General features: G+C 36.7%; 1 protein-coding gene across 3 annotated transcripts in view; it reads left to right on the top strand.

Annotated features, from left to right (window-relative positions):
• The first annotated feature begins 3,930 nt into the window (after positions 1–3,930).
• LOC307132763 (ral guanine nucleotide dissociation stimulator) overlaps positions 3,931–18,446 on the top strand; it is a 30,041-nt gene continuing 15,525 nt past the window's right edge. Inside the window, exon 1 of one of the 3 annotated variants that reach the window (XM_079827303.1) lies at positions 3,931–4,453. In XM_079827303.1, the coding sequence (XP_079683429.1) occupies positions 4,274–4,453 (180 nt within the window). In that variant the 5' untranslated portion in view covers positions 3,931–4,273. Of the gene's footprint in view, positions 4,454–8,092; positions 8,469–14,710; positions 15,007–18,446 lie in introns of those variants that run through there. The other 2 variants (XM_079827302.1, XM_079827301.1) reach the window with 2 other exon arrangements.

Consider the following 18,446-nt stretch of genomic DNA (forward strand, 5'->3'; position numbering starts at 1 on the left):
TTTCGGCGCAGCGCCACCTACTGGTCCAGAGATACAATTTTTTTTTTTTTTTTTGCTTATAACTTTTGAACCATTTGTCCAAAAATCATAAAAGTCTCGTTAGATTCAGGACGGCATGCCGAGTCGTCTGATATTCAATTTTACCATATCGGCCATTTTGAATTATGTGCTAAAATGCTGTATTTTATGAACACATGAACGGATTGTTGCGAAACTCGGTTTGGGTCATCAACATAATGCCCTGAATGAGCCCAAGAAGTTTCGAAACAGCGCCACCTAGTGGAGAATTTTATAACTTTGGGTGAGCTTGACTTATTTTCATGGGAGTAACTTTTTTTGGCTCCTGAATCCTTGCCGAGTCCAACAATACCAGACTTGCTAAGTTTCGGCGTAATAATTTATCGGCGTTATAATTTAGCGCTTTAAAAACATTAACTGATATCTTCGAAACCGCTAGTCCGATCGAGATGAAACCAGCCTCAGAAGTTCGGAAACATAGGTCTATAGCAATACATTTATGCCCAAATGTCAAAATATTGATAGTAAGGGGGTGTAAAATCCAATCAAAGTCAGGTGTCAGTCATATTTCATGTGTTTTTCCATATAAATGTCTATAGCTCCAAAACGAAATGAGATATTTTCACCAAAATTGACACACACATGTATGGGCTCACTCCGAGGACACATAAAAAAATGGGATGATTGTGCCACTTGGTGGTGCTATAATAGAACAAAACATGAAATTCCCATTTACTACAATGCAGTATTATGATATAAAATGCTATGCTTTACAAATGAATTGGTGTATCATTACGAAACTTGGTATGTGCCATCAGCACCATGCCTTTAAGGTACTTAAACGGTTTCAAAACAGCACCGCCATGTGGTCCATAATGAAAAGGCTTCTTGAGGCTATATCTCTGCAATGACATATTGACACTATATTGACACCCTGCTTTGATATATTGACACCAATCTTTGCATGTGTCATTGTTCCCTTATTCTGACCACACCACATCAATTTCGTAACTGTGCCACCTATTGGTTGAAAGTGATAAATCATTAAATCATGATTATTGACTGTATTTATAATTTTACAGATATTTTGCCTAAAATCACCTTAATAGGTCTTTAATTGCTCATTGCTGCAGTTGATCTGACACTGCCAGCCATTTTGGCATGTCTTGTCTTCTTCTTTGCGCTTGGCCCCGATAATGGCTGCTTGCAGCTATATTTTCACAATTGCTTTCATTCTTTTTTTTTATTTCTCAATCGCTCTGTGTCCTCTTTCTGTGTGTGTATGTGTGTGTGTGTGTGTGTGTGTGTGTGTGTGTGTGTGTGTGTGTGTGTGTGTGTGTGTGTATACTGATATGGAAACAGGCAAAAGGAAAATGTACTGCGTCAGAGAAAGGGGGATACAGCATTGTTTAACTGATGTTATAGGAAAGGCTTTTTAAGAACGTGCAGACAGTTGTTTACAGCATGTTATGATCAACGAGTCATTACACAATAAAGAGGATGCAGAATTCTTGTGGCATCCTCTTTGGCAATAGGATGTGTATCATGTCACTGCATGTCCCACTGGTCTTACAGTTATTGACAATGACATATACTGCCGTAGAGCCACATAACAGATTTATCTTGCAAGACTTGTGGCTGTATCGTTTTAGATGTCTACAAAATTATATATTTGAATAGAACCATTCTTAACAGCAGAGGAGCTGTATTCATGCTGCTTGAAAAGTCTGCTTAAACATGTGGTTGTCAAGGTACAGCCCTTGGAAAATGTATCTTGACAGAGAATTTTCCCATCTACGTGTAACGTTTCTCCATGGTTCCATTGCCAGTGTCCTGAGACCGAGTGGAACATTAAAGCGGACAGCTCCAACAGTTCCTTTCCAACACCGCCCTGTCCTGCCTTGCCTTTGTGTGGAGTTGGATCTCTGAGCGTGTTCAGACAGAAGCTGTGCTTCCTATCGGTTATCTCTCATTCTACCCAACACACAGTTCTTTTTAGTTAGAGAGTGTATTTCTTTTTTTTTTTAAAGCAGGGGTCCTTAAAAGGGGAACTGCAACTGTAATGCAGTGGGTCCAGAAATTGTTTAGTGATCTTACTAACTTTTTGTGAGAACATTATGCCTTAAACAAAAATACAATGTTAAGTTCAACTGAAGCTAAAGTTCAGCTAAACCATCTCTTACGTTAAAATGTAATTCAGTAATACTTATTTTAATTGATTTTCTATGTAGCTCCATAAAACATTATATAAATTAGAGAATCACAATATATTGGCACTATAGTGATTATTGGCTTGTTGAGATTTTTTAATTCAACCATATTGAACAGTAGCCTAGTGTACACTATTGTTCAGAAGTTTGTGTTAAAATGTTTTTGAAAGAAGTCTCTTGTGCTCACCTGGGCTGCATTTATTTGATTAAATATATAGTTTTTTTATATTGTGAAATATTATTACTATTTATAACAACTGTTTTCTATTGTAATATATTTAAAATTTTATTTATTCCTGTGATGGCAAAGCTGAATTTTCAGCATCATTACTCCAGTCTTCAGTGTCACATGATCCTTCAGAAATCATTCTAATATACTGATTTGGTGATGGGATGGGTGATTTAGTTTCTGAAGAACAGATGAGGAGTCACTTTTGATACATTTTATGCTTCCTTGCTAAATAAAAGTATTAATTTCTTTAAAAAAAAAAAATTATATATAAAATTGACCCGTTTAAAATTGTACAAAATTGAGTAAACATTCAAAAATGTTTGACATTTCTTGGTCTGTCTCTTTCAGTCTTTGAACCGTTGAAGCCACCATGAGAGGTCATTTTCCAGCATCCAAGTTGTTCTCAAGAACTTGCACATGTCTGGACGTGAACGGAATGAGGCAAATCTAGGCTAGACATGTTAGTGCATATTCGGACTGAATTTTAAATGTCACGTGACGCAGACTACAGAATGCAACTGAAGTGTGGGGTGGGTATAAACCAGTGACATATTTTTAATAGAAACTGCTTTTGTGCACACATCTTTGTGATGAGGCATACGGTGCTCTTGTGCAAATAAGTCAGCCATACAGTCTCTGTGGGCTTTATTGCAGTTCCTCTAGGCATCTCTTTTCAAAGGTTGAGCGTTTGCTGTCTCCATGGCAACCACATCGCTCTATGGCTGCGTAGGATATCCTCTGCATTTCAAAACAGTTCCCACAGTCTGTGCTTTCATAATAGAGTGCCACCTCCCCATGGTCCTCAACTATGTCTGCCATTAGATGATCATCACATGCAACCCTCTGATATTGAACTGTGTGCTGTTCGGGATTATGCCTTTGTCGTCCTGTTGCTGATACCAACAGTTCCAGCATAAGGCATTTGCGCACATACCCAAACTCACTCAGAGCAGAAGAGAAATGTCTCATATACTGTTATCATCAAGGCTGTTTTAGTATAGGACAGCTCTTTATGGACGAAAAAGCTTTGTGACCTAGATTTAATGATAGGGCAGTGCAATTTTTTTCAACTCTTTAATGGATCTGAGTGTATGTCTGCCATTTGTGTGTGTATGTGTGTGTGTGTGTGTGTGTGTGTGTGTGTGTGTGTGTGTTGAAGGATCCAGACTCCCAGTTGCACAGGTCACTGGGCAGATTGGTCACGCGAGCGAGAACACACTTTTGTTGCCCGTGCAAAATGGACAGAGCACACGAGCCAGAGAGCACTTTTCCACTGCCGAAGCGCTCTCAGATACACAAACAGAAGGTCTCTGAGGGGCACGCCTGGGGAAAAGCACAGCAGAAGGCAGAAAAACACACGGCCAAACTCGACTATATCTTCTTGAGCTGGAAAACAGGAGTGTGAGCGATAGCCGTGGACTGAATGTGATGCACAGCTGGCTTGAGAGGGAGGGAGAGACACCGTTCTGCAGAGACACTGCATTTTAAAGCGAGATGTACCTGCATATCTACGTTGCATGTATGGGTGTGGGTGTTTACATGGTTAGGGGATTGTTAGAGACAGAGACGATGTGCAAAAGGAAGCACTGGGAGGAGGTCGAGTTCTTCAGATTTCTTACCGTCTTCTGAGGCGAGAGAAGTAGATGGCAACAGAGTGTTAGTGACAGCAGCAGCAAGTTCCTGTTTGTGCTGTGTGTAACTAGTACAGAGAAATACAGAGAGAGACGAAAGAGAGCGTGAGCGCCTGTGCACTCACTCTGGAAAGGGAACGATTGAAAGGGAGAGAGGGAGGAAGGGAGGGAGTTGTGTGTCAATGAGAGCAGAGAAGGGGGCGCAGCATTCCCCTAATATGAAGCAGGCGCCTGGACCGCAGCCTGCACTCTCTCCATCGGGGAAGATGGAGCCCAAATCTCTTTTCAGCCTGCATAAAGCCCTGGCTCAGCCTGTGAAGATGTGCATGTTTGATTTTCCTGTCTCCATCCTGGATGATCTGGTAAGAGAGAGACTGCAGTTGTTTCGTTTTGAATCACCTGGTGCGAGTTCGTGTCTGTGTGCATGTGTTTTCATTTAGTTCAAGTATGTACTCACCCTTTGGCTGTATCCTGCTGTTTTTATGCATGTTGGCTTAGAACCAGTGAGGACTTTAACTGACAGTATGGAACAACAGTGTTTTCATGGTCAAAGCATGTCCACTCACACTGTTCCTCGTCATTAAACGGGTTACAACTAATCGATAACGGCGTTTGGAGTTAGTTGTGAATGTCTTACGCACAGTAGTGAGTTGTACTTTTGGCATGCGGAGCAGGATGTTGTTGGTATGCTGCCCGTGGCTATCTGGCTTTTTTTTTCCTTTTCTTTTTTCAGTGGCACATTTCGGCCAGAGATGTTCATGGATGATATGCTACTTTTGCTAAGTAGCAGATGTTTTTATTTGTCAGCACTTCTGCTGGTGTGGTGTGTCTAGGTTACAGAGGCTTCCTTTATTGCATATTATAGGCTATATGGTCCGCTTCAGTACTTCACTGCAACTGCTTCAAGTTTTATGAGTCATCTTGAAATTAATGTGATCCACGTTTGGCCCTGTGGGTTTTGTTTTGGATCTTCTTGAATAAATGTGAATGGAATGTTATAAAAAAAAAAAAAAAAAGATGTTGAGATGACCCATGCAGACCATCATGGCTGTGTGTGTTAAGGTCAAAAAGTCTCTTAAAATATTAGATAATTTGTCATAATTACTTTTTAAGACAAGACAAGGCTAGTTGAGGTTGTAAAACATCATGTGGTGCGACTCCCCCAAAACTTATTTTATAATTTTTGAATTAATAAGCCATGATGCTTGTAAAAATATTTACAAACTTTTAAAAATGTTTTATTATTATTTATGTTTTTGAAAATATTAAGATGTGCACACTCACATCTGTTCACAGTGTACGTAAAATAAAACTTTTTTGTTATTGAATTTATTTGAATAAAATTTGCAAACGTTTTTCAGAACCACCTGAAACCAACATGAATACAGAGTACATTTCTAAAAACGTTGCCCGTTTTCAACCAGATGTTTTTTTTTTTCTTTATCATGGATGCTCAATTCCGTACTCTATTCCGTAAACTAATTTAAGTCGTACTTCAACACCTTAAATTGATCTCCACCAAAATCTGATCTTAAAGTGCCCCTATTATGCTATTTTAAAGGCTTCTAATTTAGTTTTGGAGGTCTCCTGCAACATGTTTACATGCATTAAAAAACACTTTCATTTTCTCATAATATACATTACACAAACCCCATTTTTCAATGATTCTCAAACAACTCGACGGATGAATCAGTCTCTCCAAATCCCTCCTTTCCGTGAGCTACTCTGCTCTGATTGGCCAGACGGCCCAGTCTGTTGTGATTGGTCTACCGCTTAAAAGCGTTGGAAGCTAAACGCTCATTACCATAACTGAACTACAGCTCTGGAGGCTTCCTCAGTCCTCAGCGATTGTACACAAAAAAGACATTAACGATTGCGTTGATTTTACCATACCAATCCGAGCGCGAGTCTCTGTAATTCTCAGTAATACACTACTCATTTTGAGGTACATTATGAGATGTTGTAACTGTAATTCCTCACCATCAGCATTAACAAGCGTATGTCCATCAACAAACCCATGTGTATATTTCTAATTTATTGCGGTGCATATGAAGGATATACAGGAACTGAGGACTAACGTGAATAACTACTCAATATTTATATTAAATATTTACTCAAATTAGTAAGAATGACTGACAATCTGCATTAATAGACACAGTTTTAGGGAATAGTGGCCCACAGCTGATTAGCAGAAGTATTTCAGTAAAACAGTAATAACGTGAGTTAGCCGGTTAGCCGGAAACTTACACAATATAAAACACAAAACTACGTATTTTGAACACCCGTTCAATATATAATATATAAATCAATAATTATTCATACTTACAGGTTGTGATTCTGAGGAGCAAGCTGGTCCAAATAAACTGGGTATTGACCCATCTTTCAAGGGCAAGCGTTTTGTGAATATCGCATTGAACTCCAAGATTTGAGAAGCAGTTGTCTGTAAAATGACGTTTGAGGGCAACGTACAACATAGATGGCCATTATGCAAATGTCTTATCTAGTGACGGAGAACTAAAATGCATGGATTCAAATTACAGACAACTCGTTTAGGTGGTTCAGAGTCGATTCTTTATTTTGGGAAACAATAACTTTATTTATCGTGCACTTTCGACTTAACACGACGTTTACATTCACGAACATCTATTACACACTGCATGAAAGGGAATATTTGAAAAACCATAATAGGGGCACTTTAAACTCACTAAAGATTAATTTACGTCAATACACTTAGTACAACACTTTTTTTTATTAATGATCAGAATCTTCTCAGCAGTGATGTTTGGCAACAGTGGTATCTTATTGGCTTGTATCCGTGTCTCAGCCAGTGACTGTCTGTATTCATTGACTGGACAGGGCTTTTGATATAGTTTCTCTTTTGGCCTCAGTCGTGAGGAGAAAGCACTTTTAAATGCCAAGTTCTGAGTGTAAAAGCACCTTAGAATTGTAATTGAGCTCCAGAGAATTAAGCTGGGTAATAAATCGAGCCACAGAATGGTGTTTCTGTGGCACTCAAGAAAGGAAAGTATGTGAGCTCTCTCTGTGAAAAAAGAATCAGGGGCTTACATACTACATTAGGTCAGTGAATTAAGTTTTTGACCTATTTTTGAAAACAAGGTTCAATACTTACAGCTGTTGTTAGATTGCACTTCCATATTGAGAGCTGTTTCACATTGGCCAGTTATAACAACATCATTGTTTTAAGCCTCATAGACAGGCATTGACAAGGTCTGTCCTCTTGAACATCACTATCCACCTGTGGTCTGTGTTTGTGGGTCAGGTTTTGTCTCTAGCCAGACCTTTGACGATCCATACCGCAGCTTATTCTAGCCAAGAACTGCCCATTTAAATAATGGCATGGCAGTATCCGCAAATAATTGTACAGAAAACACACAGAAAAACAGTAAAAACTGTGAAGACTCTAAATAAAGTACAGACAATAAGTATAGAATATTTCACATAATTAGCAGAATAAATAGTGGAAATACAGTTTTCTTGCTATTAAATACATCAAAACTCTGAATATCTTTCAAAAATGTAATGTCACTAACCTAAAAAACTGTCATATCCGGTGATTATTTTATATTTCATTATTTCCCATCAATCCGATACCTTGACTTCGTTTGAACTATCAAACAGTTATAGTTAACAGAATGTGTTTTGCCTAGATTGTTGAGACCAAACACACCCACAAGGATAGGAAAACCTGATTTCACCATTGTGGGGACATTCTATTAAAAAATGGTTTGACTTAAATAAGTAGTATTATTGTCACTGGGTAAAGAAACATGGTTTGGTGTGGGGCATTAAAGAAGGGTAACAATGCAGGGTAAAATGATTTCAAGTGTTTTGCAGTGGCATCATGTGAACATTTGCTTCACAGGGTTTGGTTCGATTTCTTGTTGGAACAGAAAGTTGTCACACAGGTTTTGTTTGATTGCTTCACTTGCACTTTCCTTTTAGGTGGGAATTCTAGATAAAATCCCGGATGCTTGTGCATTACAAATGATTCATTGGTAAACGTGAAGGTGTTAATAGAAGAGCTTATGAGAAACATTTCAGTGAGAGACAGTTGAGAGTGTGAGAGTTGTGTTACCGTGTTCCCTGCGTATTGATACAGCTGTTTGAGTCCACACGTGTCAGACAGGGCCAGTAGTTTGGGGTCAGCAAATGGGGAGAGGAATTTTGCACTTCGTATCCGTCACAAGATTGAGGATCCCTTACAGTTTATGCTACAAAGACTCAATTCAGAAGGTGATGTGCTGGAAAGACAGAATTGATCAACTTGTTCAACTGATACACTGGTGTGGGTTTGGTTGTGTATACGTGAATGATGACCTGTTCTGTGATTTGGAAGGTTTAGAGGACAGAAAACAGGTAAGAACCACTTATTTGTTCTCTAATAGTCTGCAAATGTATCTAATTAGTCGTATTAGATCTATAAAGCTATCAGCTGATCTTATTCTATTAATGTCAAAATATTTTTTATGATTACATTATGTTTCAAATATCATGTTGTCTGGAGTGTTATTGGTTTAGTTGGCAGGTTACTAATGTCTGGGATTACACACAAAGGCATTATAAAAATATTCAAAATCAGTTCCTGGAGCATGCAAAGAGATTTCAGTTGAAGATGGTGGGCTGTTTCTAGAGAACTCTGTTCAAATCATAGCAAAGTTTGACATCCTTAAGGCGGGAGTGTTTGTGTGTAGGTGTGAATGGATACCAATGAGTGACAAGTTGCTTCCTGCACCTTTTAAACTGTTCTTGGCTGTGATAGTATCTTTCAGGTGTTTTCCACTGGGTAAGAAGTGTTATTCTCTTCTGGGTCTTTCTTTATTTTGATGAAGTAAACAAAGGTAAAAAGAAAGAATACAACATATAGAAGTCCAATTTTGAATACATTCCAAGTAATCACTCAGATTTATGTGTATCTTTTTGGAGTTGTAAGCACCTCAAAATTAAAAAAAAAAAAAAAAGTGATGAGTAACAAGGAAAAGAAATAGTATATACAATCACTTTGTTTGCAGGCTCATTACATTTGTCCCCATTTGAAGTTGTGTACTCTCAAAGTACATGTGTCCTTTCTCAGGTTGACACAGGCTTGTTAGGAGAAGAGACTGGGTTCAGGGTCAACATTGTTTGCTAACATTTATGTGAAAGCTCTGATGGCCATGATTCCCGATAGTAGGAAGGATTATAGAAAATGTCTTTTAGATCCTATAATCACCTGGTTTTTGACTGTGTGTGTTTGGGCAAAAGGACAAAAGACATAAAATGAAGCTTCTCCAAAGAATTATAAACCATGCTGGTGCTGTAAGAGAACAACAAGCTGTTATCTATCAATTTCAGTAGAGAGCAGCGCAAATAGTGGTTGTGCAATTGAGTTCCAGCTGCGGCAGGGATAGCCTTAGCCTAAGTATACATGTTACTGCAATCCCAAAGTTTTGGTGCCATGGGTCATCTCTGTTAAAGAAAAACATTGCAAGGACATTTAGGGCCAAATAACTGTTTATAAAACGAATTACACAAAAACATTAAGCAGCACAGGCACAGCTGTTTTTTAACATTGATAATATTAAGAAATGTTCTTTGGCACCAAGTCAGCATATTAGAATAATTTCCGAAATATCATGTGACACTGCCTGGAGTAATGATGCTGAAAATCAGCTTTGCCATCACAGGAATAAATCATAGAATATATTCAAATAGAAAACAGTTAGTTTAAACTGTAATAATATTTCACAACACTGTTTTTACTGTATTTTTTATCCCAAAAAAATTCAGCCATGGTGAGCATTAGACACTTAAGACTAAAAAAATCCTATCGACCCCAAACTTTTGAATGGTAGTGTGTATATGGACTGATTAATACAATATATTTGAATAAATTAACATTGTGAAATACTGTTTTCTATGTGAATATATTTTAACATGTAATTTATTCCTGTGATGGCATGTGATGTCTTCAGTGTCACATGATCCTTCAGAAATCATTCTATGCTGATTCGCTGCTCAAGAAATGTCAAGTTAATTTGATCTCTCACAGTTTGGAGTGGTACAGAGTGCATGAATATATAAATTTAAAAGTTATTTACCCTTTCATGCATAAATTATGACAACCTCAGTCAGAATTTCTCTGTTTTCATCGCTCTTAGGGCATGAAAAAATACGATTTATTTTATCTTTTTAGACATTTTTCAAAGAGATTTTCAGATGTCCACTTGAGTGGACAGTATGCGTTTTTGGTTTTAACTGAGGAGATACTGTATTAAACCTAATACAGTAAAAATACAGCAATATTGTGTGTCTTTAACAAATCAATTAATAAAATGATTTAAAATCATGTGAAAACGTATACAAAATATAAACACAAAATATTGCAAACGCAATTCAGTTAGTTCCTGTTTGACCAGTAGTCAATTTCATAACAAGTGTTTGATAGCAGAACATGAGGATGTAATTTCATCTCTACAGCCGGTGAAGGTACAACTCTGTGGAACCCCAACTCAGACCATGCAGAAAAGGCTCACACTCAATTTACCCTTATTAGCTGATAATTCTGATGGTTCAAGATGGACACATTTCTTCCGTAGCTCTAGTAACATGTATCACATAATCAAATTACTTTTCTGATTTAACGAGTAAAGTAATGCCTTACAAGTAACCTACATTACGTAATCATATTACCTTTTTATGTAAATGCAAATTACATTCTAATAACACAAATACATTTACTTACAGCCAAAACGTTACTGCAGATGAAGCATTTTAAAAACAACAGTCACAGTGGTAGAATTGTAGATTAACCCTTGTACGGTCTTCGTTTGGGAATTAAACTCAGGGTCTTTCAGGTCTCCACAGATCCCAGGCAACAAAATTTATTTTTGTAACAAAACAATTGTTTTTTTTAGAACAAATGTAATTTTACTCTGTTTATTAATGTTTTTCACTCAACATCTGGGCAGTTTTGGGAATATTTATAATCATTTTTACATTTATATAAATACATTTAAAAATATTTTTTAATGGATTTTCACACAAAATCAGTTTTTTATGTAAAATTCACTTTATAAAAGACCCAAATTTCTAACTTTCATTCCTGGGGATTACATGGATAATTTGACATGGTTTAGTGTAAGAATTTTGCCCATCTTTTGGAAAATACTTTTGTTATTTTTTTTAATTACTTTTACCAGTAAATGGCTGCAAAGCTCCACTATTTGCTATGTGCTATTTGACTGACTGAAAGACATCTTTTCACAAGTATTTTTCAGTTGGATTCATATCTAAATGTTATGAAATCACAATTATAACAATTAAAATTAATTAATTTTGTCAAAGTTTAGCATTTTTTTGTACTGAATTCTTTTTTTTTTTCAATGATGTTACATTATGTTTAGAATCAAACCTGAAAAAGAGAAAAGTTGGAGTCTTTAGAGTTTATCATTTATTTCAAACATTCATTTATAATTCTACAAATGTAATCTACATTTCAGTTACTAACTGTAACAGAACAAAAATTAACAGAAATGAACAGTTATATTACATATTGAGTAAAAAATACACAACATGAACATCAAAATGCAATGAACTGAACAGCAATAACAAGCAATAACAAATGTATTCCTGTGTGTGTGTGTGTGTGTGTGTGTGTATGTGTGTGTGTGTGCGTGCGTGCGTGTGTGCGTGTGTGCGTGCGTGAGCATGATCATTTTGCATTATGGATGTTTTATGCATTGTTGGAAGTGTGCCACTTCATTTCTGTATGCGTGTTCTGTGTTGTTTCTGTTTTTGAGGTTCAATTTTGTCCATTTTCTAAGTGACCCCAAAGACCCTGAGTGTGACTTTTTTTGTCAAACAAACATAAAAAAAAGATATCAATCCAATTAATTTTTTTATTTGTAGATCTAGAGAGTGTTGACAACCATACAAAGTCTCATGTCATTTGGACAAAGGGAACATTTTTTTCAATTTGAGCAAATGTCCTTTGGGGTCAGAAAAGACCCAGAAGACCCATATGGCTTGTGATGTATGATTTCCTCCCAATCTAAAATCAATACTTGGAAACGTTAACATTAATGACTCCTCAGATGTTGTCTTGTGTGATGCTACAAAAAAAAATGTACCTGCAAGAGCCTCCTAGGATAGAAGGAATGGATGGATATTACAGCGCAATTCGGCATTTCTGACTGGCTGTCGGCCATCTTGGTTTGGATTTTTATATACATACAACTGTTCGCAAGTTGGTGGCAAGTGTATAGGATGATGCACTATGGATCCATGTATATGGAAGAAAATGTTTTTTGAATTGCTGTCTGCTGAAGGGGTTAATTAAAAAAATAAATAAGGGAGTTTGTGTGCATTTTATGTTCTTGTAGCAAGATTTATTTGGATGGTATTTCAAACCCAGGAGTTCACAGAGAATTTACAACATAATAACTCTGTGTGATCTCCCTGCTATCTCTCTGCATGGCAGCCAAGCATAACTAACTGTTTCAATTGAATCACAGAAGCCAGGGTTATTTACATCCAGTTCAGTTTGTGCCGCCTTGAATTATGGCCACAAATCTATTAGCAGAAGTGGTCAGGGAAATATTAGTAAAAGCTTATGTGAATTCTGAATAAAGGTAATAATATATAAATGTAATAATAATCGCGCCATAGCCGAGTTTGTTTACACTTAGCATGGGTGGACTTTATACTGACACCTATTGGCCTGGTTGCTGTATGGATATTGAGTTTGTTATATTGTTTGCTTTGTTTCACTAAGGTGCTAATTTTATGTTTATGCATTGTAAAGTGCCTAGAGTACTGGCTGTAGGTATTATAATTTGTTGTTAACAATTATAGTAAACAATTGTATGACAATCTGGTCATGTGGAAAATAAAACAGCTTTTTCTAAAAGATTGGTCTCTCTGGGTTCTTAATCTAATGTGAGTGTAAATCATTTAATCAAAATTATTTCAGTGCACCTTAAAGTTAAGTAGACTCATTTGAAAGCATCTCCACAGCTCCTATAGCACATGAGACTGCATTTCAAACAGATGTCTTGTCAGATTTCACTATATCATCATAATGGTTACCTCGGAGAGAATTTTGTATGGGAAAACACCATTATCCAAAGCAGGTGGCTCACACAGCTGCTGCTCTTTCTCGAAACACTATTCCTCTGGGATCTGGAGAGTTTCAGTTTCTTTATGAGCTTTGCGTCAGGGTTGCAGTCATCCTAGAAGAGTATTGCCAGTATTTTCCATCAGAGGGCGCTATTAGGTTGTATTACAAGGGATAGTTCACCCAAACGTAAATTCTGTCATCATGTTCCAGATGTCTTTGTTCTGCTGAACACAAAATATTTTGAAGAATGTTGGTAACTAAGCAGATCACTATGGTAGTCAATGGGGCCTGAGAACTGCTTGGTTACGAACATTCTTCCAAATATCTTCCTCTGTGTACGGCAGAACAAAGACATTTATACAGGTTTGGAACAACTTGAGGGTGAGTAAATGAGGACAGAATTTTTTGTTTTGTATCCCAAGTCAGGGTCATAGTGTTGGAAAGAGCATGCTAGGGTTGTGTGTTTTTGTGGTAATTAAGTTGCAGCTCAACAAATATTTTGGATAGAAACATGATGAATAACCTACATTTTAGGTTATTCATATGCAGTGTGGCTGTCCAAAAAAGTATGGATCAGGAAAAGTATTTGAAAATGTATTAAAATGAGCAGCCAGTTGCATAAACATAGCCATTATGTTAAGACTGTCTTAAGAACTAGTATGACCAACTAGCAGTTAGTCAGGGGTAATCCGTCTTACTTCAGTATTAAATTAGACCAATTTACATTTTTATGTAACTTAAACTTAAACTTTTATGTAACTAATTAAAAAAAGTTATGAACCATCTTAAAATTGGATGACTAGCTTGTATAGTCTTAGTAGTCTTAGCAGTTTATGCAACCAGGTTGAAAAGTCCACTTCATTCCAATTTGACTATTGGATATCTTTACAGTAAGCATTAAACATGAGCCCTCCATATATATATATATATATATATATATATATATATATATATATATATATATATATATATATATATATATATATATATATATATTAGTCAAATTCATAGATGTACAACAAACCAAATATGTACAATTTGCGGAAAGCAATATGCTGTTTTTATTGTTTTGTTTAGATAATCTTCAGTGTCACAAAGGCTGGTTCACAAAAAAAAATAGTCAAAAATGATCTAGAGACAATAGAAGAGTTAAGTGCACTGATTATTGTTGTTATTATTATATTTAGTTTTATTTGTATTATTTAATTTGATACATGTGGGCAGATCCTCTTATTTATAGCCTACACAAATAATGAGTCATGTAATAGTTTAATTAATGCCACATAATTATTTCAGTTACACCCGTCTATTTATGGCCTGTGAAGTTATAACCAAGCGATTAAATGTAATATTTTTAGTAGCTCACAACAGAGTTTCCCGGAACCTGACATCACGATTAGTCATAGAAGGGGCGGGGTCACATGCGCGCTCTGTCTGAAGCGCGAGGGGCGGGGCCTAGCGGCTCAGGCAGGGTATTCCCTTCTGTGCTTCACCCGAGCCCATACAGACAAGCGCTCGTTGCTACAGCAAAAGTATGAATGACAGAATATGGAGTTCGTTATAAAATAATACATCGTAAACAGTGGTGACAGACTTTCGGTTATGGTCTACATTATGGGGATGCAGTCGGACGCTCTGGGTGTCAAACCCACGTCTCTGGATGATTTGTTTGAGTCCAGCACATGGAGAATTAAAAACATTTGGGATGGGGTGAAGCTGGAGATCGCGGCCGGAGATGGATGTCCGGTGGTCTTAAATAGTTTTACGCATTTGGACCCTGATCTGCCTATGCTGGAGGTAATACACAGATTTAAACCATATGACTCTTTCGTTCCTTTCTATATATAACTTATAAATCTTGTAAAAATTGAACTAGTTATACTAGTTTAAAAAAAGTTATTTCATTTTGCTTTGTTTATGTTAGTATCTTGTCTGTATGAAATGGTTGAAATGAATGGTTGTTTATAATAATGATAATTATGTTTTTTTTTAATCAATTTTAAGTTTCTTCACATGTATTTTAGGTATTGTTATGCATAGTGTCGTATGTATAGATATGTTGCTGAGCTGGCATGAGTGTTTTTGTTCTACTTTGCCATTGTTTCTCTCTTTTATAGAAAACCTTGAGTTAGAGCAGCTTATAGTAAACGTTTTCAATACATTTGCTCATCTACCCCACTTACAAATTGTATTGACTTTATATTATCTTTGTCTTGTATAAGTCTATCTTTAAACTGTGAAGGCGGCACAGAAGCTGCATCTGAAGCAGTGTATATATTCCACAGAAAGACAGCATACATGCATTTACACAAATCTCTTGTGCTTGAAGGCCCACATGAAGTAAAGCAAAACTGAGTCTCCGCCATAATCTTGGCAAGAGTACAGTTTCCCTTTTTCTCCAACTTTCCCTTCTCTAAATTCTCCCCAAAAAGGGCCATGGAAATAAAACAGTCAAATGAGATTTACGTCCCCTTCAGGTATTAAATGAAAACGCAGTCTCCCCTCAGGATGATTTAGCTAAGGACATGGAAAGAAAGGTTAATACAATCAGATGTTATTGATATTATGGTTTTTTGAGAGTTTAACAGGGGCTATTTGTTTTGATGAGCTTGTCCATAATAGTGCAGTTATGTCAGCTAAGAATAAATCATTATATTTGAGAACCTCTTATATAATACGTGACAGCGCATTAACTTGTCCGATGTGATGAAAGACTTTCATTATGGATTTTCTATTCGTGACTTCTCAAACTCCCTGGCGCTAAATGTTTTTCTAGGTTGTTTTTGAAGACGAGTAAATTATTTTATCATCATGGCAGTCACACATTTTACGGTTGCTAGGTTGCCATGCTAAACTTGAGATATCTAACTATGGTGTGTGAACAACATGTCCCCTTTTTATCTGGCCTTTTAATGCCAACAGCACATTGTTGTGACTTAAACGGCAGTTCACACTTCACACCAAAACTTGTTTACGATGTTGTGGCGGCACTCTAGTCATGCACAAAAAGAAGGTTCCAGTGTGTCACCAGCTGCTAACCTTCACTGGACTAAATCTAATCTGCTCTCATTACACAATTAGTGATGGTTAAATCTGCTATTCCACCCAGCACAGCACTAGACCCCATCTCCTTTCTCCTTTAAAGAAGTCAGGATTTCTTATCCATCCATTTTAATGTGAAAGCAGTTGGCTTGTATACCTCAAAAAAGATAGCACTTGGGTAACCATGAGTGATGGATGGAATTGCAATGGTCAAGTAATTTTGCTTTAAATCCTTTTCCCTTATCTCTAGTTCTCTCATCCTCTTTCTTTTATGGGATGGCTTGTAAAAAAACAAAAAAGGACACTGCAAGCACTTATCTCTGCTTTTAAAGTGATTCAAGCCTGCAGATGGCCTGGCAAGAGCTCCGAATTGGTTACATCAGCCCTGAAGATCTAAACCATAACAGCCAGATGTAAAAGTACCCTTATATAATAGATCATTAAAAGCTCAGTACATAGATCAGCTAATCTCTTAACGTAACAGCCGCCATAAAGGATCCAGTGTAAGGTCTTGTGTAAGAGCACTTTAATGCTGTGTTGTTGTCATCTATTTCAATATATTTTAAAATTTAATTTATTCCTGTGATGGCAAAGCTGGATTTTCAGCATCATTACTTCAGTCTTCAGTGTCACATGATCCTTCAGAAATCATTCGAATATGCTGATTTGCTGCTCAAGAATAATTTCTGTTGCAAATTTGTGAAAACTTTGAAAACCTTTATACATTTTCTTTTTCAGGAGTCTTTGATGAATATATCAAAAGAAAATGATATATATTAATAAAAAAAAAAACTGAGCCCAAACATGGGCACTGGGAACACTGGGTTATCACTTTTTGTCATTGTTCTCCTTGTTAAAAGTGTTTACAAATTCTCCATTGTTCTTAAATAGGCCTTTGTGTGATAGATTGAACTCGGAACGTCATAATGGGGACAGCGGAGCTGAGCTTTGATTAATGAGGAGAACAGACAGGGGTTACATTGACACATACACAGATGCTTTTGTCGTGAAAGATCTCTTGAATGGAAAGAGGAGGATGAGAGGGAGGAACAGTGGGATGGCGATGATGAGAAAACATGGATGTGAGAGGCAGGAAAAGGGAAAGTGGCAGAGTGAAGAGACAGGAATACGGAGGCGAGCGTTGATGTATTTAAACAATTATACAAGGCGTAATATACAAATACTCAATACAACACAGTTAAATCAGGTTCTTTAGGTTATATTTAGAAAAGCAGCTCAACTAGTGGTGCTAGCATTGCCAAGGCCATGGGTTCAGTTCACACTTCACATACTGATAAAATGCACTGTAAAACACTTTTGAATAAATGGTGTAAAAGTGACTGAACAAAATAGAATGGAATAGAATAGCATACTGATAGATTTTTAAAATGATTTGTTCACCCTCATTTCATTTCAAACCTTTCCGACTTTACATGGGACATATCTTTGAAATCTTCGAACAATATCCTGTCTGTTCTTTCCCATATAGTGAAAGTCAATGGGGATTGGGGTTGTTTAAGTATCCATAAACAGCATTTAAGTATCCATCCTCATGCGCTATATTCTAAGTCTTATTAAGCCACCCAACGTCAATGAATTTCGGTCATGACACGTGGCAACAATTTTCATAATATATAAATAAAAATAGATATATTTGTCATACTGAAAATTGACAGATCTAGTCCCATTTACGTGCATTACATGAACAAAAAAACTAAAAAATCACCTTTTTGTGATTTATACACAAAGTAATTCTAACCAAAAATATACATTGATTGTGGTTTTACATGTAGACAATTGTTTAATGTGCAGAAATGATCTGCTCTCAGAATAACACCATGCATAGATTCCTTATATCTACATCTGCGCTATTCTGGAGCCAGACAGCAACCACACTCAGCAGTTCTGAGCTGCACTCAGGCATAATTCTTTTTCCAAGGCTTATATCGGAGAATTCCTTCCTTGGTTCTGCTAATCTCATTCTAAAATGCTGGAGCAGATTTCATGAAAACCTTGGCACAACCAAAACAAAGGCAAAAAAGCGACAGCAACATCCAGTTATTATTAACAACATCCAAGCCAAAAAAATACTGATAAAGCCATTAACAAATGGAAAATATTAACATGCAAATAATACAGAAAAGCTCATCGGAGTTTAATAATTGCAGCTGAGTGACGTTTTACCCAATATTTTG

Source organism: Gobio gobio, assembly GCF_949357685.1.
Source record: "Gobio gobio genome assembly, chromosome: 10".
In the NCBI taxonomy this organism is placed as follows: Eukaryota; Metazoa; Chordata; class Actinopteri; order Cypriniformes; family Gobionidae; genus Gobio; species Gobio gobio.